Below are 18,232 nucleotides of genomic sequence, written 5' to 3' on the forward strand. Positions count from 1 at the left end.
CTTCATCATATGGGTCGAGATGTTTGGAAAGTTTTGATAGCAGTACATTATGGTTGACTGTATCAAAAGCTTTTTTCAGGTCTATGAATATTGCACCTACTACACCTCCTTTGTCCAGCATGCTCTTTATTTCCTCTACAAAGTAAGTTTGCCGTTTCTAGCTTCTCAGATATTTCCTCAGATTTTAATTTGCCTGCATCCCACACGTTTCGTTAATTTCAAGTTAGCCACTGCTATATGGTTTGCAATGGCAAGTTCAACTACAGGGTATGAAGTATGATCTCTTAACATTTGATTTTATATGCTGCCATCTCATGCTTGTTGATTTAATGGTTGTTTTGCATTTGCTGATGAGGGTTAACTTACGATTACGAACACATTCTTAGATGATCCACACTAACGTTATAGCCTCAGCAACAACTAATTGCAATGCTTAGTCAATTAGTCATTAATAGAAAAGTATTGTTGTCCAGCAAACGCACCACTACTTCCAAGTAGTGCGTAGGCTCGTTTGAGATGGCTCTGGCTCACCTGGAAAGCCCAGAGCAGCCAAGTGCAATCAGAGGCAGAGATGGGCGGGTCATGCCTTCCCCATCATGGGGGACAAAATATCGCTCACCTCACCATCCAGTCAAAGATATGATGCACACACCGACGGGGCACTTTTGTCCGCTAGATGGCACAATCACACATTAAGTAATAACACAAATACAGACATGTTCTTTTTATGTTTTTATTGTACAACTTTGAAGCCCCTGAAAACCGGAAACAGAAAGAAAAAAAATCATTAGATACGGAGAAACTAAACATATTACATCCAAGATAGACATCACTGTGTCAAATGTGCCCTTCAAATTGTTGCTTTAGTCAAATTAAATCTGAGTTATCAACACTAATTACTTCAGATCAGGGCACAAAATCAGCACCAGCCCAATGCTGGTAAAATACACAAGTGGCTGGTAGATTTTTACTCCCCAGCCAAAAAAACAAAAAGTAATCTACTGAGTGAGTGGCTGGTATAAAGTTTAAATATTCACTAGCCATTTGGCCAGTGGACAAACCAGTTCATTTTGACCCTGTTTGAGATTGAATGGCTTAAGATGTGGTTTCAGACATAATTGGCTTATTTTTCAGTTTGTTTTCACCATAGTCGATAAGATGGGGAAAAAAGATTCAGCATCATTAACCACACCTCATCAGCCACCATTGGACCTAGTGTTACTCGTCTGATCATCCTGAATTGAAGCTGCTACTTCAAGAGCTGAACATGCATACATTGGATGGTGGAACTCACAGTCTTTAGTTCATCCTCCTGATCATTCTGTTGATTTGATCTTCTCGGTTGCCAGCGTCTCCGCCCTCCACAAAGTGCGTGGTCTTCTTGTTCATGCCGCCGCGGGGGGACGACAGCTTGAAGGGCCACAGGAAGTTGTTGGCAGGCTTGAAGTTCTTCCCAACTGTGTAAATCTCATGGATGAGGTCTTCCACACAGATGATGCCATATTTGCCTGCGGGAGGGAAGGCGACAGGACTTAAAATTTAGAGAGGAACAGCTTGTACACACAAATTAAAACTCAACAGCAGAAGATATGAGAGAGCTTTGACAAGCACGACATGAAATGCAGTTACCAAATAATCAATATTGGATTTTATTAACTTGGGCTTCTCTGTTAAGTCTTAGCATTTGTTTCAACCTACATTAACGAACTTGACACAGACAGATTTGTTTGTTTCACCATCTGGGAACTCGCTCAGGAAAGAGTTTCAAAGGGGCGGGTGATTAGGTGAACCATCTCCGTCACAGGCTGGCGTAAGCTTAAAGCCCACCCCCGTAGCTGCCTCATAGGATGCTCAATAGATTAGAGTGTGGCATTTGGTCATGTGACCGTGATCTCATGATTTTGTGTGAATCCAGCTGCCTCGCAAGGTTAACATCAAACACCAGATGGGTGAAAGTTATGTCAAGTCATCTTGGTGAGCAATCCATGTCAAAATGGCATCTAGGCCAAAGTAAGGCATCATAACACAACACAACAGGTGTTGGATACAACCACCACTGTGAAACAAACAAGCGTTCAAGCAGCGCTGCAGACAACCAGCACAGTTGTGTGCCGATTGTGTAACCGGTCACATCAGCGACACACCTTTAACACTTACTATACATTGAGTTTGAAATTTCAAAACTAAAGTCTCACGGCCGGAACACACATCTTGCGTCTACCTACCTAGTGCGTGTGCGTCGCGGCTGGCACGGCCGCGGCATCCACACAGGCAGTGTGGCTGCTGCGTTGCAGCTGCTGCGTTGCAGCTGCTGCGCTGCCAACTCTCTTCCTATAGAGTTTACCTTTTATTAAATTTGCTATACGCTAAACAATACAATGATGATTCACTGAAGATCGCTTGGGCTCACTTCATAATCGAAGCAGTATTGATTTGCGTGTGTGTGTGGGGAGGGGAGGAACGAAGCCACGTTGTAGCCTATGTACTCTATGTGGTTTTCAGAGGGCAGGAGAACTGCAGCTGTGAGCTCATCCTCCCGTCTCAAATCAAAACGAGCCTTGATTGGCTGTGGCTGACCCTGTAAAATATATATATATATTTATTTTTACTTTTTATTGACAGATTATTATACATTCTTACATTGTATATATGTACTGCCATAGATTTTTTTTTTTTTTTATAGACAAATAAAAGAAAAGACAAAACCACAACAGCCGCAACAAAACAAACAAAAACAAAAAACAAAACATATAGAGCAGGGAGTCGACTTTTCATTATACATTCATCTTGGATCCAAAAAAATAAAATCTGGCCTAATGGGTGTTATATATTGAACCCAGCATTCCCATCTTGAGGTAAATTGTTCTACTTTATGATTGATAACAGCAGTTAGTCTTTCCATCTTATATACCGTAAATTCCGGACTATAAGCCGCACCTTTTTTCCCGTTTTTTGGCCTTTTTTGGCCCCTGCGGCTTATATAACGGTGCGGCTTATCTATGGATTAAAAAAAAAAAAAAAAAAATCTCTCTTTTTTAGCACTCTTTCTAACTATAAATCCACTTCTGTTTTAATTTCCTCTCTTGCCCTCTTTTCACCACACTGTATGACACTGTATGACACTGTGTGCACTGTAAAAAACAACACAGGTGGTGTTGTGTTATGTTGTTTTGTTGAAATGTTAATAAATGGGAGCTTCCTCAAACAGCCATCTCTTTCCCGACAATCCCCTCTGTGCATGAACCCTTACATATGGTAATTAAACATTAAAACACAAAAAAAAAAAAAAAAAAAAAAAAAACATTAAAACACCCGCGGCTTATAGTCCGGTGCGGCTTATATAAGAAAAAAATAGTCAACTTTGCAGGTGCGGCTTATACACCGGTGCGGCTTATAGTCCGGAATTTACAGTACCGTATATCCATCGTAATATTCATCCATTCTTTCACTTTAGGGCTTTCCTGTGATAGCCACTTCCTGGTGAGAGCTTTTTTTACCAGCTACCAGCAATATATTAACTCATTCAGGGCCAGTTTAGGACTGCCAATATTTAGCACAGGCCAAAGATTTTCATAATTGTTGGTCATCTTTCAAGACCCACAGTAAATTATCTATTAGCACCAGAGTGATTTGCAATACCTCAAAATGAAGATGTACGTCTCTGGGCTCACCAGGGAAAAAAAAGTGAGCTTTTAGCATGTTCTGTACTCTACTTACAGCCATTTATATACACCCTGTTTTCACCCAAAAGGTCTTTTTGAGAAAAGAAATAGCAGAAAATGGCATTTATGTACACAGCACACAATATCAGGCAGAACTCGCTCTCAATTCTTTTATTTTGAACTGTATTGACATCAGACATGTAAATATTATTCATTATGACACAAATGACAAAACAAAAATAAATATATATGAAGTGCTTTTTTTACATTCAACAATACAGTTTGCTCAGTGTGAGTGAGTGTACAGACAGACACACAGACAGACAGACAGACAGACAGACACAGACACGCACACGCACACACACAGAGAGAGAGAGAGTTCTCTCCACAGCTGCTGCTAGATCGCACCTCCTTCCCCCTCCTTCCCCATCAGCGTTTTGCCTCCTCTGCTGCTCGTTTCCCTCCTCTCGCTGGGACGAATGCTGCGACACACACAGGAACGGGTCCGCGGCTTGGCTTTGGGACCAGGCGCTGCTGGAACCGGATCGATCATGTTCGTCACGGGTTTGACTAGGCAATCCAGGTTCGCCCTGCAGCAAGGCTGGCACATAGGAACGGGGTCCAGGGACCAGGATCGATCATGTTGGTCACGGGTTTGACTACCGCGGTTTCGATGTCCGCTGCTCTGCAGCAAGTCGATCAGCTCTGCAGCGCGGCGAGGGGGCATTTCAATGGCGTTTCTCCTCTGCAACAAGGAAGCGCGTTTCTCCTCCTTTCCACCTTCTTCCTAATTTCAAACAACAGCTGCGGTATGTGTTTGATAACGTGCTGTCGGCTTGACTTTGAGGTTAGGGACCCGAAACTATGTCACAGGCTGGTTAAGTGTTTCAACTATGCGCTGCACTCATAAAAACAAAAACACGTCAAACACGTCATTGGCGGGGAGGGCTATTTCTGATAACACGTCAAAGACGTCATTGGCGGTGAATGAGTTAATCAAATATCTGTCTTCTTTCAACCAGTCTTCCGATATACCGAAATACATTGTTTTACTATCTAGGGGTATTACACATTCGAAAACATCCTGTATAGCTTCGTGAATCTGTTTCCAATAATCCATGATAACAGGGCAGTCCCAAAAGACATGATAGTGATGTGCTATTTGACTTCCACAGTTTCTCCAGCAAGAAGATGAGTTATTATCATAGTGAGCTTTCTGAGATGGTGTAATAAAATATCTAATGATGCATTTCCATGTGAATTCCCTCCATATTTGTGATCTAGTAGACTTCCATTGATATCCCCACATTGTTGTCCATTCTTCCTCAGATATAGCCATTCCTCCTTCATTTTCCCATTTTTCTCTTATATATGAGGTAGAATGTCCTTTCAGACTTAACAAGGACCTATATATGCAAGATATAGTTTTACTACTCATATCCGAATTGTACGCTTTTCTAAAAAGTTCTAATATGCCTGTGTTTGCTTCGTTTAAATTTTTTATCTTCTTTTCAAAATAATGTCGCAATTGGAGATATCGATAGAAGTCTTGATTTTCTAGCAAGTATTTCTCTTTAAGCTGTTCAAAGCTGGGAAATGATCCTTCTTCCATTACCCCACACATTGCTGTTATTCCTTTATCGGCCCAATCTTTAAATCTGGAACCAAATTTGTTCGGAGTAAAGTCAGAATCATATGCACACCATTTGAGAATAATAATACCTTTCTCTAGTTTATATTCTTTTATCACTGTTTTCCACACTTTGAGAGTGAGTCTTACCCATGGGTTGTCAATTGCGTTTACCATATTGCTTTGTAGGTTATCTGCCAGGATTGCCTGTAGGGGAATGGAAGATACCTTCTCCTCAATGCTTTTCCATTGAGCCGAGTATGAGGGGTTACACCAACATATCATGGCTCTCATCTGTGCTGCATAGTAGTAGTTAGGGATGGGTATCGTTCAAAATTTTTCGATACCGATACCGTTTCGATACTTGGATTTCGATACCGGTTCCTGAACGATACTTTTTTCGATACCAATTTTTAGAAAAATCCATTTTAACAAAAATAAAACAGCATTACACATTGAAATTATTTTACAAATCTTTAGTTTTCCCCCCATCTTAAGTTTTACAGCAGAAAAAAATAAAACCTACTGTATTTAACATAACTTTAAGTTCTCTAAACGTATTGCCATCCCTACAAAAAATATTGGAAGTACTACAAAGGAAAGAAATGTAAAACAAATAAATCAGTGGAATAGTTTTTTCAGTGCAAAACAGAGAGTTGCAAATCAGGGTTTAATGCTCACTGATGCAACAGAACTCTATTCTTGCCCAAACTGATGAGATGGATCCACTTCATGCATGGAAGACTAGTTGAGCATTGACTAGCCTATCAATATAGCCAATGGCACAAAGTGAATCCCATTTATATTCAACAAACTATCATGACATCAGCGTTTGTTAACGAGTTGCTAAAAATACATAATGGGCGATAACGTTTGCACATAACGTTAACGCTAATTAATTAAACATTAACGCTAGTGTTGCAGATCAGTGTTTAATGCTCACTGCTGCAACAGAACGTCATTCTTGTCAAATCTGACGAGACAGCTCCACTTCACGCATTCACTGACTAGCCAATCAATATAAATGAATCGCATTTACATTCAACAAACTATCATGACATCAGCGTTTGTTAACGAGTTGCTAAAAATACACAATGCCGCTTGCGCATAACGTTACGGCGGCAATTAATTAAACGATCTGCTAGCTACAACTCACAGCCAGATGCATGGATTTGTCAGACTGAGGGATCTGATAACCGCTAACTTGCGGTAAGCTGACCCACCTCTCAATTATTTCTCTTATCTGTGGAAACCAGTCCGTATTGTTTCTGTTTCTTTTCCTGCTTTTCATCATCTTCGCCATATGGTACTCCAGGATAGGAGTAGCTTGAGTGGCTAACTTCTTGTATACTATATCCGCACCGCACGCCTGGCTCACAGTCACAACAAACACACCGGCTAAAGTGGGCGTAACGTTTCCTGCATGCCTCTACATGACAGCCAATCACCAGCCGTATTAGAGCGCGGCGTGCAAGCATGTCGCATGCTTATAGGCTCAATGACGCTGTTTTGTTTTGGTATCGAAAATTGGTATCGATTGACAAGGGAGGCTTCGATACCCCTTAGTATCGATGTTTCCATTTCGGTGCCAAGTAAGTATCGAAACTCGATACCAATCCCTAGTAGTAGTCCCTAAGAATTGGTAAACCCCATCCCCCTTTTTCTTTGCTTAGTTGCAAGGTTTTAAGGCGAACCCTAGGTCTTTTGCCTTGCCATATATATCTTGACAGCATTTTGTCCCACTCATTGAATTGATTTTGGCTAACTTCTATCGGTAGGGTCTGGAATAAATAGAGCAGTCTGGGTAATGTATTCATTTTGATGGATTCGATTCTTGAACTAAGACTAAAACAAGGAATTAGGTTCCACCTTGTTATATCCTCTTTGATTTTTTTATTTAAGGGTAGGTAGTTGTATTCTGATAGTTTGGTTAAATCTTTTGGTAAATGTATGCCCAAATATTTCAATGATTCTGTTTGCCATGTCAAGGGGTATTTACTTACAATTATTTCTGGTGGGTTATAGTTATATGCTAGTGATTGTGTTTTGCCTATATTAATTTTATATCCTGATAATTGACCATACTGTTTCATTGCTTTCATTAACTCAGGTAATGAGTTTGTTGGTTGCCCCAGAAAAATCAAAATGTCGTCTGCATAACAGGCCAATTTATGTTCTATCCCTTTAATCATAATTCCTTTGATCTCTTTATTTTGTCTTATATACTGGGCTAATGGTTCGAGGTATAAAGCGAAGAGTAATGGAGACCAAGCGCATCCTTGTCTTGAACCTCTTCTTAGTGTAAGACTATTAGATAAATATCCATTAATTTTAATTCTAGCTGTGGGATTTCCATACAATGCTTGTATGGTCTTAATAATTGATTCATGTAGGCCAAATCGATGTAACACTCTATATAGAAAACTCCACCTCACCGAATCAAATGCCTTCTCGGCGTCCACACATATAACTAATGCCTCAACCTTATTTTTTTTAATATGGTCCATAATGTGTAGTGTCCTTCGTATGTTGTCTTGTGTTTCACGTTGTTGTATGAAGCCTGTCTGGTCATTGTGTATCCGTATTGGTAGGAACTCCTCTAATCGTTTGGACATAATGGAAGTAAACAGTCTATAATCTATGTTAAGAACCGATATCGGTCTAAACGATCCACATTCCATCTTGTCCTTGCCTTCTTTCGGTATGGCTGAGATTATTGCCTCCTTCCAGCTAGGCGGTGTCTGTGCCTCTTTTAAAACCCAATTCAATGTGGAAAGCATAACAGGCATTAATTCCTCTCTGAATTCTTTATACCATTCTGATATATATCCATCCGATCCCGGTGATTTATTTGACTTAAGCCTGCTAATCGCAGCATTCAGTTCCTTTTCAATTATGCTAGCGATCATCTTTGTTTTGTTCTTCATTTAAAGTCGGTAAGTCTAGGGAATTCAGGAAAGCATCAATCTGAGTCAAGCACTCTCCTGGAACTTCAGAATACAATGTTTTGTAGAACGCTTCAAAGGCCTCCAAAATATCACTCAGTTTAGTCTTAATTGTTTGTGTTTTTGGGTGTCTAATTCTATGAATTGTATTTTCTGCTTCCTTTTTTTTTAGTTTCCATGCTAATATTTTCATCGATTTAGATCCACTTTCGTAATATCTCTGTTTAAGATACATCAGGTTTTTCTTAATTTCCTGTGTGGCTATGTCATTAACTTCATTCCTAATTGTTTTAATTTCTTCTAGTATGTCCTGTGCCAAATTTAATTTATGTTTCTTTTCTAGTTCCTTTAGTTTGTTTTGTAGATAATTTAATCTGCTGTCCCTTAACTTTTTCTTATATGAGGATATTGCTATAATTTTCCCTCTTAGAACAGCCTTTAAAGCGTCCCACAAAATGGGAGGCGAGGTCTCTGCATTATCATTGAGCTCCAAGTACGTCTTGATTTCTTTTTTGATCTGTTCCTTGAAATGTGGATCATTTAGAAGGCCAGAGTTCAGTTTCCATGTATTGTTTTTTGGTCTCAAATTAAGGTCAACAGTGAGATATATAGGGGCGTGGTCGCTAATATCTATTGTCCCAATTCCACAACTAGTTATCTTATCTTTATCTCTTCCAAATGTTATGAAATAATCTATTCTTGTATATACACAGAGTGAGGGGCAGAATAGTGGGTGTAGTCCCTTCTGTTAGGGAAAGAGTCTCTCCATACATCAATTAGACCAGTTTCCTCAAAAAGTGTATTCACTTTTCTGTATAGAGATTTTGTGACATTGGTTTTTTTACTAGAGGAGTCTAATCTTGGTTGTAAATGTAAATTCAGGTCCCCTCCACATACAAGGAAACCTCTTGTCTCTGTTACCATTATATTACACATTTTTTGAAAAAAAAAACAAAATCACTTCCTGGGGGTGCATATATATTCAAGAGGGTAATTGGATTCCCATCTATCTTCCCCCTCACCAAGATGAATCTACCCTCCTTATCTCCCATTTCAAATACCTTTTCAAAGTTTACCTTGCGTGATATGAGAATTATAGTTCCTCTACGATGTCCTGATTTATATGAAGAGAAAAACACATTAGTGAAACCCATTCTTTTAAGTTTTACATGTTCGTTATCATCCAGGTGCGTTTCTTGCAAATATACTATTTGAGCTTGTTCCTTCCTCATTTTAGATAGAATTTTACTGCGTTTGATTGGGTTCAACATTCCATTTACATTAAAGGAAATAAAATTTAACTTATCTGTGGCCATGGACCATTGATTGTAAATGTGTCATTATAATAAGCAAAATAAAACTTGGTATCTTTACTCCCTGAATAAACGACAAAACAACATATAAGAACATAACGTGAACAAGGTGTGGTTCCAAGGCTGGGGTCTCTAGCTGACCCTGGACTGGGCTAGTATGAACTAGCTATGAGGGAGAACCTCTCCTAGGATGAGGGCCCTCCTTGCCTAACCCAAAACAGTCACTGTCCATTACACAGGTAAAAGGTCTCTGATTAATCCTCCCGTATACATTTTCTCACTTTATATCGGGGGAAATGAATGCAAAAAAGTAACCAAAAATGGGAAAAATATACTATATGCTATAAAGTCGTCTCGCCTTATCCATCTTTATAGACTGCTTATCTTACCAACTTTATGAAAAGTTATTAATCTCTTTCCTTTTCCTCGCGGGGAAGTGTCCCGCCTCCTGTAGACGCGCAGCCTGTCCTTGATGCTTTTATCTCGCTCTCGTTCCTTCTCCCTCCCCGTTCGGCTCTGCGTTGTCGACTCCACTGTTTCCCAGGCGGTGTGCGCCAACTGCTCGGCCAGGCTCTCTTTCGCTGTGATAACTCTGACATCGTATCCCCTGTCGGCCATGTCAGCGGTCGCCTCCTCTGCTGTCTCGTACAGTTGTGTGTCGGTAAAATATAATTTTAATGTCTATTTGTGTAGCGCATGGTAAGGAGAAAAAATAGGCGTCGCTTCTATTCTCTAGATGACGCGCGTCTCATGCCTCGCAAGACACGCGCCTGAGATGCGCGTCTCATGCCGGTGGTGTGGCTGCTGTAACCTGTTAACATGGGCGCCGAAATGAAAATCAACAGGTAACGCGACGCAGACGCACAACAGACGCAAGATGCGTGTCCCGGCCGTTAGTTTGCCATAAATTATATGGAGCACTGTATCAATATTCAGTACAACATAATTCTGATAGGCCAGGAGGGAATAACGCTTGAGAACAAATTGAGTGACTAACCCAAAGGCAAGGTTTATTTAAATTTGAAAAAATAAAGTATATTTATAACAGTAACATGCTCACTCACTCACACATGCACACAGCAGTGTATCCCTCAGGATTTGGAGGGATCATGGTGGTTAGACCTTGGACCCTCTCTGAAGAGGATTTTGTAAATTTTAAGTAAAAGGCACTTTTATAAGACTATTTTGCAGCAATGACCAATATAATGCTACAAACTCCTCAAAAAGAGCCAGCATGTGGTGTGGAATGACCGTCTCGAATGTATAGTGTACAAGAGTGTACACGAAACAAACTTGAAACTTTTTTACTTTTACACACCGAACACTTATCCTTATTACCTCATTACTTTTTAATACCTTGTCTTTATTACCTTGACTTATTGTATTGTCTTGTCTAACGCACCTAGGGGATTGCTTCAATTTCGTTGTTCTTAACTTGTTTTTGTAACGGTGACAAATAAAGCTCATTCATTCAGTCTTTAGTGCAACAAGGTTTTCACCACACACACACACACACACAAAAGATCAATATTCCCTGTTCCACATATGGTGACCGTGAGAGACCGGCACACCGACCTGTGCTTCCTTGACCAGGGTGAAAAGCTCTGCTGCCAATGAGTTTATATGAAAAAGAAAAATGGTACATTAACTATTTTAACTACTTTTCGCTCCATCAAACTTTTTAGCAAAACATTTAGATTGTTCTTAGTCGTGCAACGCGTATTTTTTCATCTCTTCTTAATCTGATATTTGAGGCAGTACGATCCGATGAAAGTTCACGTGTTTTTTTGGGTGACAAGACTGCAGAGTTTAGAAATTTAAACTGCACCAACATCGCAGCATACATTTCAGATTCAAAGTACCGTAGACGATAGAGGTGGGCTGATAAACGGACAAGGCAACATAAACACTGCAGGGGAAAAACACTCTTGTTATTTAGAGTCGCTACACTCATTGATGGGCTCTCATGTTCTTTCATGTTCTTCCACTCAGTCTCTCGTTCTTTTATGTTCTTCCACTCAGGCATGGCTGCTGAGTCTGATACCTGTAGACCTTTTCCACTGGCACTTGTGGCCACGCCACGGCGATTTCCGTTTCCATTACAACTTTTAGCATGCCAAGCTGTAGGAGCAAAACTTCTGCACACCTAAAGTCGACAGAAGGGAAAACCCGAGTAAATGCAAAAAAGAGAACTCACGCATACCGTCTCCACTTGCAAATAAAGGTTTATTAAACAAAATAATAACTTTTCGATCATCAGATTCTTCTACCAAGAATCTGCCAAGCTGTGCCATGCCACGCCTGAGATGGACCCTACAGAGCGGGGCCAAAGTGCGCAGGACCCTGTTTTAATGGAAATGCTCCCAGCCGTGCTCCCGCGCCGCGCCAGTCCAGCACATTTGTAACGTTATGGAAAAGGCGTCCTAGTGGTAAAATTCACTATATCGGCCCGGTGCGGTGTTGCGCATATCAACCTGGTTTGAAAAGTTTTCCACCGGCCCAACTATAGGGGACATCGCTAAAAGCACACCTTCAAGCAGAAAGGAGGAACTCATCAGTGCAACAACCTGGCGTCATGTTTGGTTGGAATGAAAACAGGCATATTCTTGGCAATCCATGGCACAGAGTGTGCTCTAGTCTAGACCTTTTGGCACACATTGCACAATTGTTGTGTCACACCTGGTGACGTCTGGTGATCCAAGCAGGACAGTGCTTATTGGTAAACAATGCACTCCTGGTGGGAAAAACGTCTCAAATTGCTTGACTGGCATGTGGTTTCAGACACAATTGGCTTATTTTTCAGTGTTTTTCACCAAAGTCGATAAGACGGGGAAAAAAGATGTGCATCATTAACCACATATAGCAGTCATTGTCTGAAGGCATTTCATATCAATGATTGTCTTTGTCTAACAGACTAACTGTTTTGATTCTGCTGATACAGTAGATCATGCTTACAGCAAAAAATGGAATCTCGATTCTGCCTGAGACTTAAAACTGGTTGAAAGGTTGCACCTCACTAACAGCCCCAATATCCCCTTGGGGAATAATAGCACATAAAAGTGAATCTTACTGGTAATAAAGTACAAGTGAGCAACCATTTTGGAACACATTCTTTGACATGTTAAATGTGTTAACGTGATGCCAGGCACCTACACCGTTTTCACTACATCTATTCTAAAAAGTAATGTAAACATCTTTGTGAGGCATTTTGTAATCCCATTAAAATTTGTTTGGAAAAATGTGTCCATACCAAGGGCCTTCTCCACCAGAGCGTTGTCTGTGAGGGCAATGCGCTGCTTCCTCATCCTGCCGTGGCCACGTTTGTAGATCAGCTCACGCACAGACTTCAGGTTGGGGTATCTGAGGGAAACCACGTTTAAAAAAAAGTTTGAAAATCAGCTGTAATCACAATAGCTCAGAGCAATGCAGTTAACATTAAGACAGGAAGCTTTGCCGATATAGGGGTGCAATATTAATTCAAACTCAAAAAGCTTTTTACAAACTATCCTTGTGACATTAGTGGACACATTATGCTGCATAAATCATTATCTATATGCAGGGTTCGTACAGCTTTCAAGAGTTGGGAAAAATAGTTTATAGTATTCCTTTATAGCCACAGCAATCAATGTAAAAAATGATATTGTCAGTTTATAACATTAACTTTGATTGTATGTTTTGATCACAATTATGTAATGCTCACCAATTTCCATAGCATCAACAGAGGACTTACCTAGCTCTGAATGATACATTCGAATATTAAAAGATGTTTGTTTACATGTGTGATTGTGTAGATGAAACACCAGATTATGTAAGTAGTATATTTGAGTTCAACTCAAGCATATTCTGAAAACCTTAAAAACTTGTGAAAATTAAGCATTTTCCAAAGTTTCAAGGGATTTTGTACAAACCCTGTATTATGAAATCACAAATGTGAATACCACTCATTTCAATATTTTTTTTGCATCCAAATGCAGACTAACATCCTCTCCAGATCAAGTAACTTCATACAATGGAAATCTCAAGTACTGCACATTGCATAGTACTTCTTAGCCAAGTGGAATGTGGTTTCAGACAAAATTGGCTTATTTTCAGACAGTATTCACCATGGTCGATAAGATGGGGAAAAAAGTTGTGCATCATTAACCACATTCCAGCATGACATGTGTGCCAGCAGTGCTACCAGGAGCCAATATGAGTGATTCTCATAAACCCTCGACAGTGCAACACCATGCACACTTTTGATGAAATGTCTCCAGTCAGTACACATTTCATCCATTTATATTCAACTAAACGTGACATCAGCCTTACCCCCAAGCGATGTAAGGCTCAGCAATCCTCAGCATGTTGATCGAAGCCTTGTTCAACTTGACGAACACACCATTAAAGATCTGGCGCAGACGGAGCAGCTGCAGAACTTTGCGGACCTTGGGGCTGACACCGTTGATACTGGGAGACAAACGGGTTTATGATTAGCATGTGATCTTGCATCATGGTATACAGCTATTTTAGTGGCAATTGTTGGTTGTGGCTTCAGAAAAAATTGGCTTATTTCAAAAATGAATCGGCATAGTCGATAAGTCGGGGAAAGATTGTTCATCATTAAACCACACATGATCTGTAGACAAACGGACAAGGTTGTTTCTCGCAAAAGTGAGACACTCACCCTCTGATCCTGACAACAAAGGCCAGTTTTGGCTCGGCTGGCACATAGAAGTTTCCCACTTTGCGGGCGGTACGAGCCAGGCGGATCTCACGCCTGTACATCTGCCTGTACTCCTTGTGGTACTTCTCAGCCCTCTTGTAGATCAGTTTCCTGGTCACTTTGCGAGTCTGGTAATGAAACAGATAAGTGCTCAAGTCAGTACAAGCGTATGTGAATCTGGTGACATCTAGTAAACAAGAAGTAAACACAAATTTTAACATTACTCATTTCTATGTTGTTGCATACAATGTAAACTAACATCTTCTCCAGATAAAGTAACTTATAACGCAAAATATCAAGTACTGCACATTGCATAGTACTTCTTAGCCAAGTGGAATGTAGTTTCAGACAAAATTGGCTTATTTTCAGACAGTATTCACCATGGTCGATAAGATGGGGAAAAAAGTTGAGCATCATTAACCACATTCCAGCGTAGCAGGCCTACATTACAACCAACAGCCACTTGAGTCAAGAGTCGGTGCCTGATAGTTAACTGATGTACCCAGCAGCAGTACGAGCAGCACGCTTGTCACTTACCTTTTTCTCAGCCAGCATCTTCTTGATGCGCATGGCCTTCATGATGGCGAAGGCCTTTCGCCTTTTTAAAAGGCTCTCAGGGACCGCCGGCACCTTTTTTCTGAGAGATAAACATGGCATTCATTTGTTTGAAACACAAAGGTAACGTTACTGCTAACAACACCTGCAGTGACTCCGTGCTCTCACAACTCGCCACGTTGAATACCGGCAACATAGTTGAAGCTAGTAGCGGCTATCTCGCCAGCTAGCCCATCGTTAGCAGACTCCGGGTCAGGTAGTTAGCCTTCTGTACAGTTAGCCAAAGTGACTAAGATGCGTTCGTGGCTAACTGAAAACACTACGGAGTTTTAATTCTAAATGTCAAATCTGAGAATTTGTCCTCGTCGTAGCTACCGAGGTGAGCTAGTTTTCGTGTGCATGGGGACTAGTCAGATAGACATGTAGTCATCGGTAGGTGGCCATAATAACCCTAAAAAATATCTAAATCATTAACAATACTAATAGTTTTGAGATGTATGCGAACTAAACAAACGACCCAGGATGAAAAATCAACATCAATGGTTGTTTTAATACGAGATGGACTTAGATTTTAGCAGGGCAGTAAACACTCACTCTGCATCCGCCATTGTCCACCGAGAAAGAGGAAAATTCCTCTGCGCATGTGCGTGTTAAAACATTTAGGACCCCGCGGGCTGACTGTCGGGCTGCCTGAATTGCCAGTTCTTCGCAATTTCGCAACAGGCCGCCAAACCAACCAAGAAAAACTCCGAGTCCGGACTGTCCGAACACAGCGAATGTCGTTCTGTTCGTGATGAAAGGAGGCATTTGAAGGTGATAGCGAGTGGAAAGTGTGTGTTTGTGCGTGAGAAACTACTATTTATTTCTTGTTAGATTGGCGATTGAGTGGACATTGGATTCAGAGGGTGGGTGGTTTAAACTTGGGTTTGATGGTCAAGCTAGTTAATTGCATTCACCTGACGTCAAAGGTGTAAATCGGTCCATGATTAGATGGTTAGAATGAAAACATTCATGGCTGTGATATACAATTACTGGGTGAATCCGCTCACCATTGTCATGCAACAGGTTGTTATGCGCGATGTGGCCGGCAGAGGGAGCACGCGCTTCATTTTTTCCACCCACTGTCCCACTCCATAGTAGGTTACTAGGCTCAATGGAAAAAGACCTGGCCCACTTCAGGTTAGTAAATAGAAGTAATTGGAAAAAGACCCAAAAATAGATCTGTTCATTCATCCTACCGAATAGGAATATACTGTCATAATGAACGTAATGTGACTATGATTGTAGGTCCGTATATCACTCTAAAACGGATTAAAGTGAACACACTGGACATGTTTATTCTGATGGGCCGAATTCAGTCCAAATTTCACTCATTTTGGGGCCCTTAAGACCCCTTAACGAAAAGCCCTCAAATATTCCTATAGGGATTTATATATCTCTGATACACAATAGTACTTAATTATATTACAAGCTACTTTATGGTGGTCTCATCATGATATCAATGTCCCTCTAGTGTCTAAATTGTGGGTGTGGTAGTCTACTTTCTGAGTTTGGACTTAACTGTGATGTCAGACTCCTATGGTCCTTTTTCACAGCAGCCATTTTGTGTCTCAAAGGCAGGAAGTAACTAACCTTGCAAGTCAGCTGGATTCGCACATCTGGCAGTGTCAGGGTAGGAAGTAACACAAGTGCAAGCAAAACATTAATGAGGGCCCCGGCACTGGAACATTAATGTTTTGTTGCACCTGGGTTACTTCCTGCCTTTGAGACACAACATGGCTGCTATGAAAACAGCCCATTTGCGGGGTTATCTGTGGTGTTTTGTACCTAACTGCATGCCATGAACCGTTTTTGTGTGTGATAATAGTACAGTAGCCTATACTATTTGCAGGGGTGGTTAAGAGTGCAAATAAAATCTACTCAAGTAGAAGTACTGTTACTTTTATTCAATTTTACTTACTTACAATTACTTGTTTAAAAAATCTACTTAAATAAAAGTATTAAAAAAATTGATAAAATATAGGCTACTCAGAGTAAAAGATACTTTGTGTGTGTGGGTGGGGTTATATGATCTCAAACTAAGTTCTTTTTCTCAGTTTCTTCAAGTTCATCCTCAACTTCAATCAAATACGACAACGTTTTAGTTGGATTTAGGCTGCAGACAAGTTTTCTAACTCATCTGTCTCCATCTCCTTTGTGATTACGTATTCTCGTTGCTGTCTGTCAGTCTGTCTGTCTGACTGACTGTCTGTCAGTCTGTCTGACTGACCGTCGTTCACCTTCTGCTGAATTGTTGAATCCCAAAGCATTTGGTACGGCTGATGCAGGTTTGCTCTACTTGCTTGTCATGCACAGAGGTCTCATGGTCACAGCGCTTGCAGGCCTCCCTCCGTTGTGAGCAGGGCCTGCAGGGTTTTTCACAAGTGCATACAATGTCCAGCTAGGTAAAAATAGTAGCCATGATTGATGTCACATGCCAATTTGCATACATCAGTATAACCTACACTCTCTGCACACAGCAGAGGGAGGGGGGCTAACGCTGTGTGTGGGAAGCGCTGTGATCATCAGACCTCTGGATGATAAGATTTAATGTATAGTTTCTTCTTTGTCAAAAATTTCACGACACAACCCGTCGGCTCCGCGGCTCGGTAAACTGTCTGTGCTTGTTGTCAGTTTGAATGTGCGTTTGATGTCCGGCCATCCGGCTGACAGCTGGCACTGTAGGTTATATAGGCTATTGATATGCAAATTAGCATATGATGTCATCTGGTGACTTCTAGAGACTTTTTGAGCAGCCATTAGCTAGCTACTTTCCCTGACAACACTGGCAGTTAGAGAGAGCCAATAGATTGGACAGCTCCTGGTAGCTAGCCTATGCAGTCTATAGAAAACTTGGTGAAACTTTGGATTTATTATTTCACTCTAACTGAAGCAATTTAAAATGTACCAAAGTACAGTAGCTACATTACTTCAAACAATATTTACTTAAGTAAAAGTCAAATGACTGTTATAAAAAAACTAGAAGCGCGCTCCTTTCTAGTGTCCCTCGCCACGGCCGCTAAACTGGCAGTGCTCATTTCTACCGTACCTCGTAAGTATATTTTTTATATCATGTATGATAATGTAACATACTATGTTGACTGTGCGTGCGTCTGGTTAACTTAATTTACCATCCAATCTCGTGTGTAGCCTACTTTGTGCATTGGGAGATGAAGGAAAGCTTGTGATAAATACGATAAAGAGACAAACACACCACAGGTTAAAACTATACTATAGCCTACTATATGACATAGACGTGTTTTCATATAAATGGGCATCCAGTAAAAGTAGTCCTTGTACGTGGACTGCACATCACAGTGCGACTGTCTGATCACACAACCAAATCAATTGTCATTTTATTCAACAACAACAAAAAAGACATGCAT

At 40.6% G+C, this 18,232-nt stretch overlaps 1 protein-coding gene across 1 annotated transcript; it reads right to left on the reverse strand.

The window, feature by feature from the left end:
* Positions 1-719: 719 nt before the first annotated feature.
* Positions 720-15,428, reverse strand: rpl7 (ribosomal protein L7). Its single transcript, XM_083656005.1, has 7 exons — positions 15,402-15,428; positions 14,790-14,889; positions 14,214-14,380; positions 13,859-13,996; positions 12,801-12,910; positions 1,295-1,508; positions 720-755 (listed from the first exon to the last, which is right to left on the reverse strand). The coding sequence occupies exons 1-6, from the start codon at positions 15,413-15,415 to the stop codon at positions 1,300-1,302; spliced, it is 738 nt and encodes a 245-aa protein (XP_083512131.1). The 5' UTR covers positions 15,416-15,428; the 3' UTR covers positions 720-755; positions 1,295-1,299.
* Between the last annotated feature and the right edge of the window lie 2,804 nt (positions 15,429-18,232).

This window comes from Poromitra crassiceps (genome assembly GCF_964638095.1).
Source record: "Poromitra crassiceps genome assembly, chromosome: 2".
Classification (NCBI taxonomy): Eukaryota; Metazoa; Chordata; class Actinopteri; order Beryciformes; family Melamphaidae; genus Poromitra; species Poromitra crassiceps.

What these genes read in the sequence shown, in the direction of transcription:
- rpl7 (XM_083656005.1), bottom strand. An exon ending in GAGCCTTACATCGCTTGGGG is followed by an intron (nt 12,911 to 13,858) that starts GTAAGGCTGATG and finishes GGTTTCCCTCAG; the next exon opens with ATACCCCAACCTGAAGTCTG. An exon ending in TCTGGTGGAGAAGGCCCTTG is followed by an intron (nt 1,509 to 12,800) that starts GTATGGACACAT and finishes TCCCTCCCGCAG; the next exon opens with GCAAATATGGCATCATCTGT.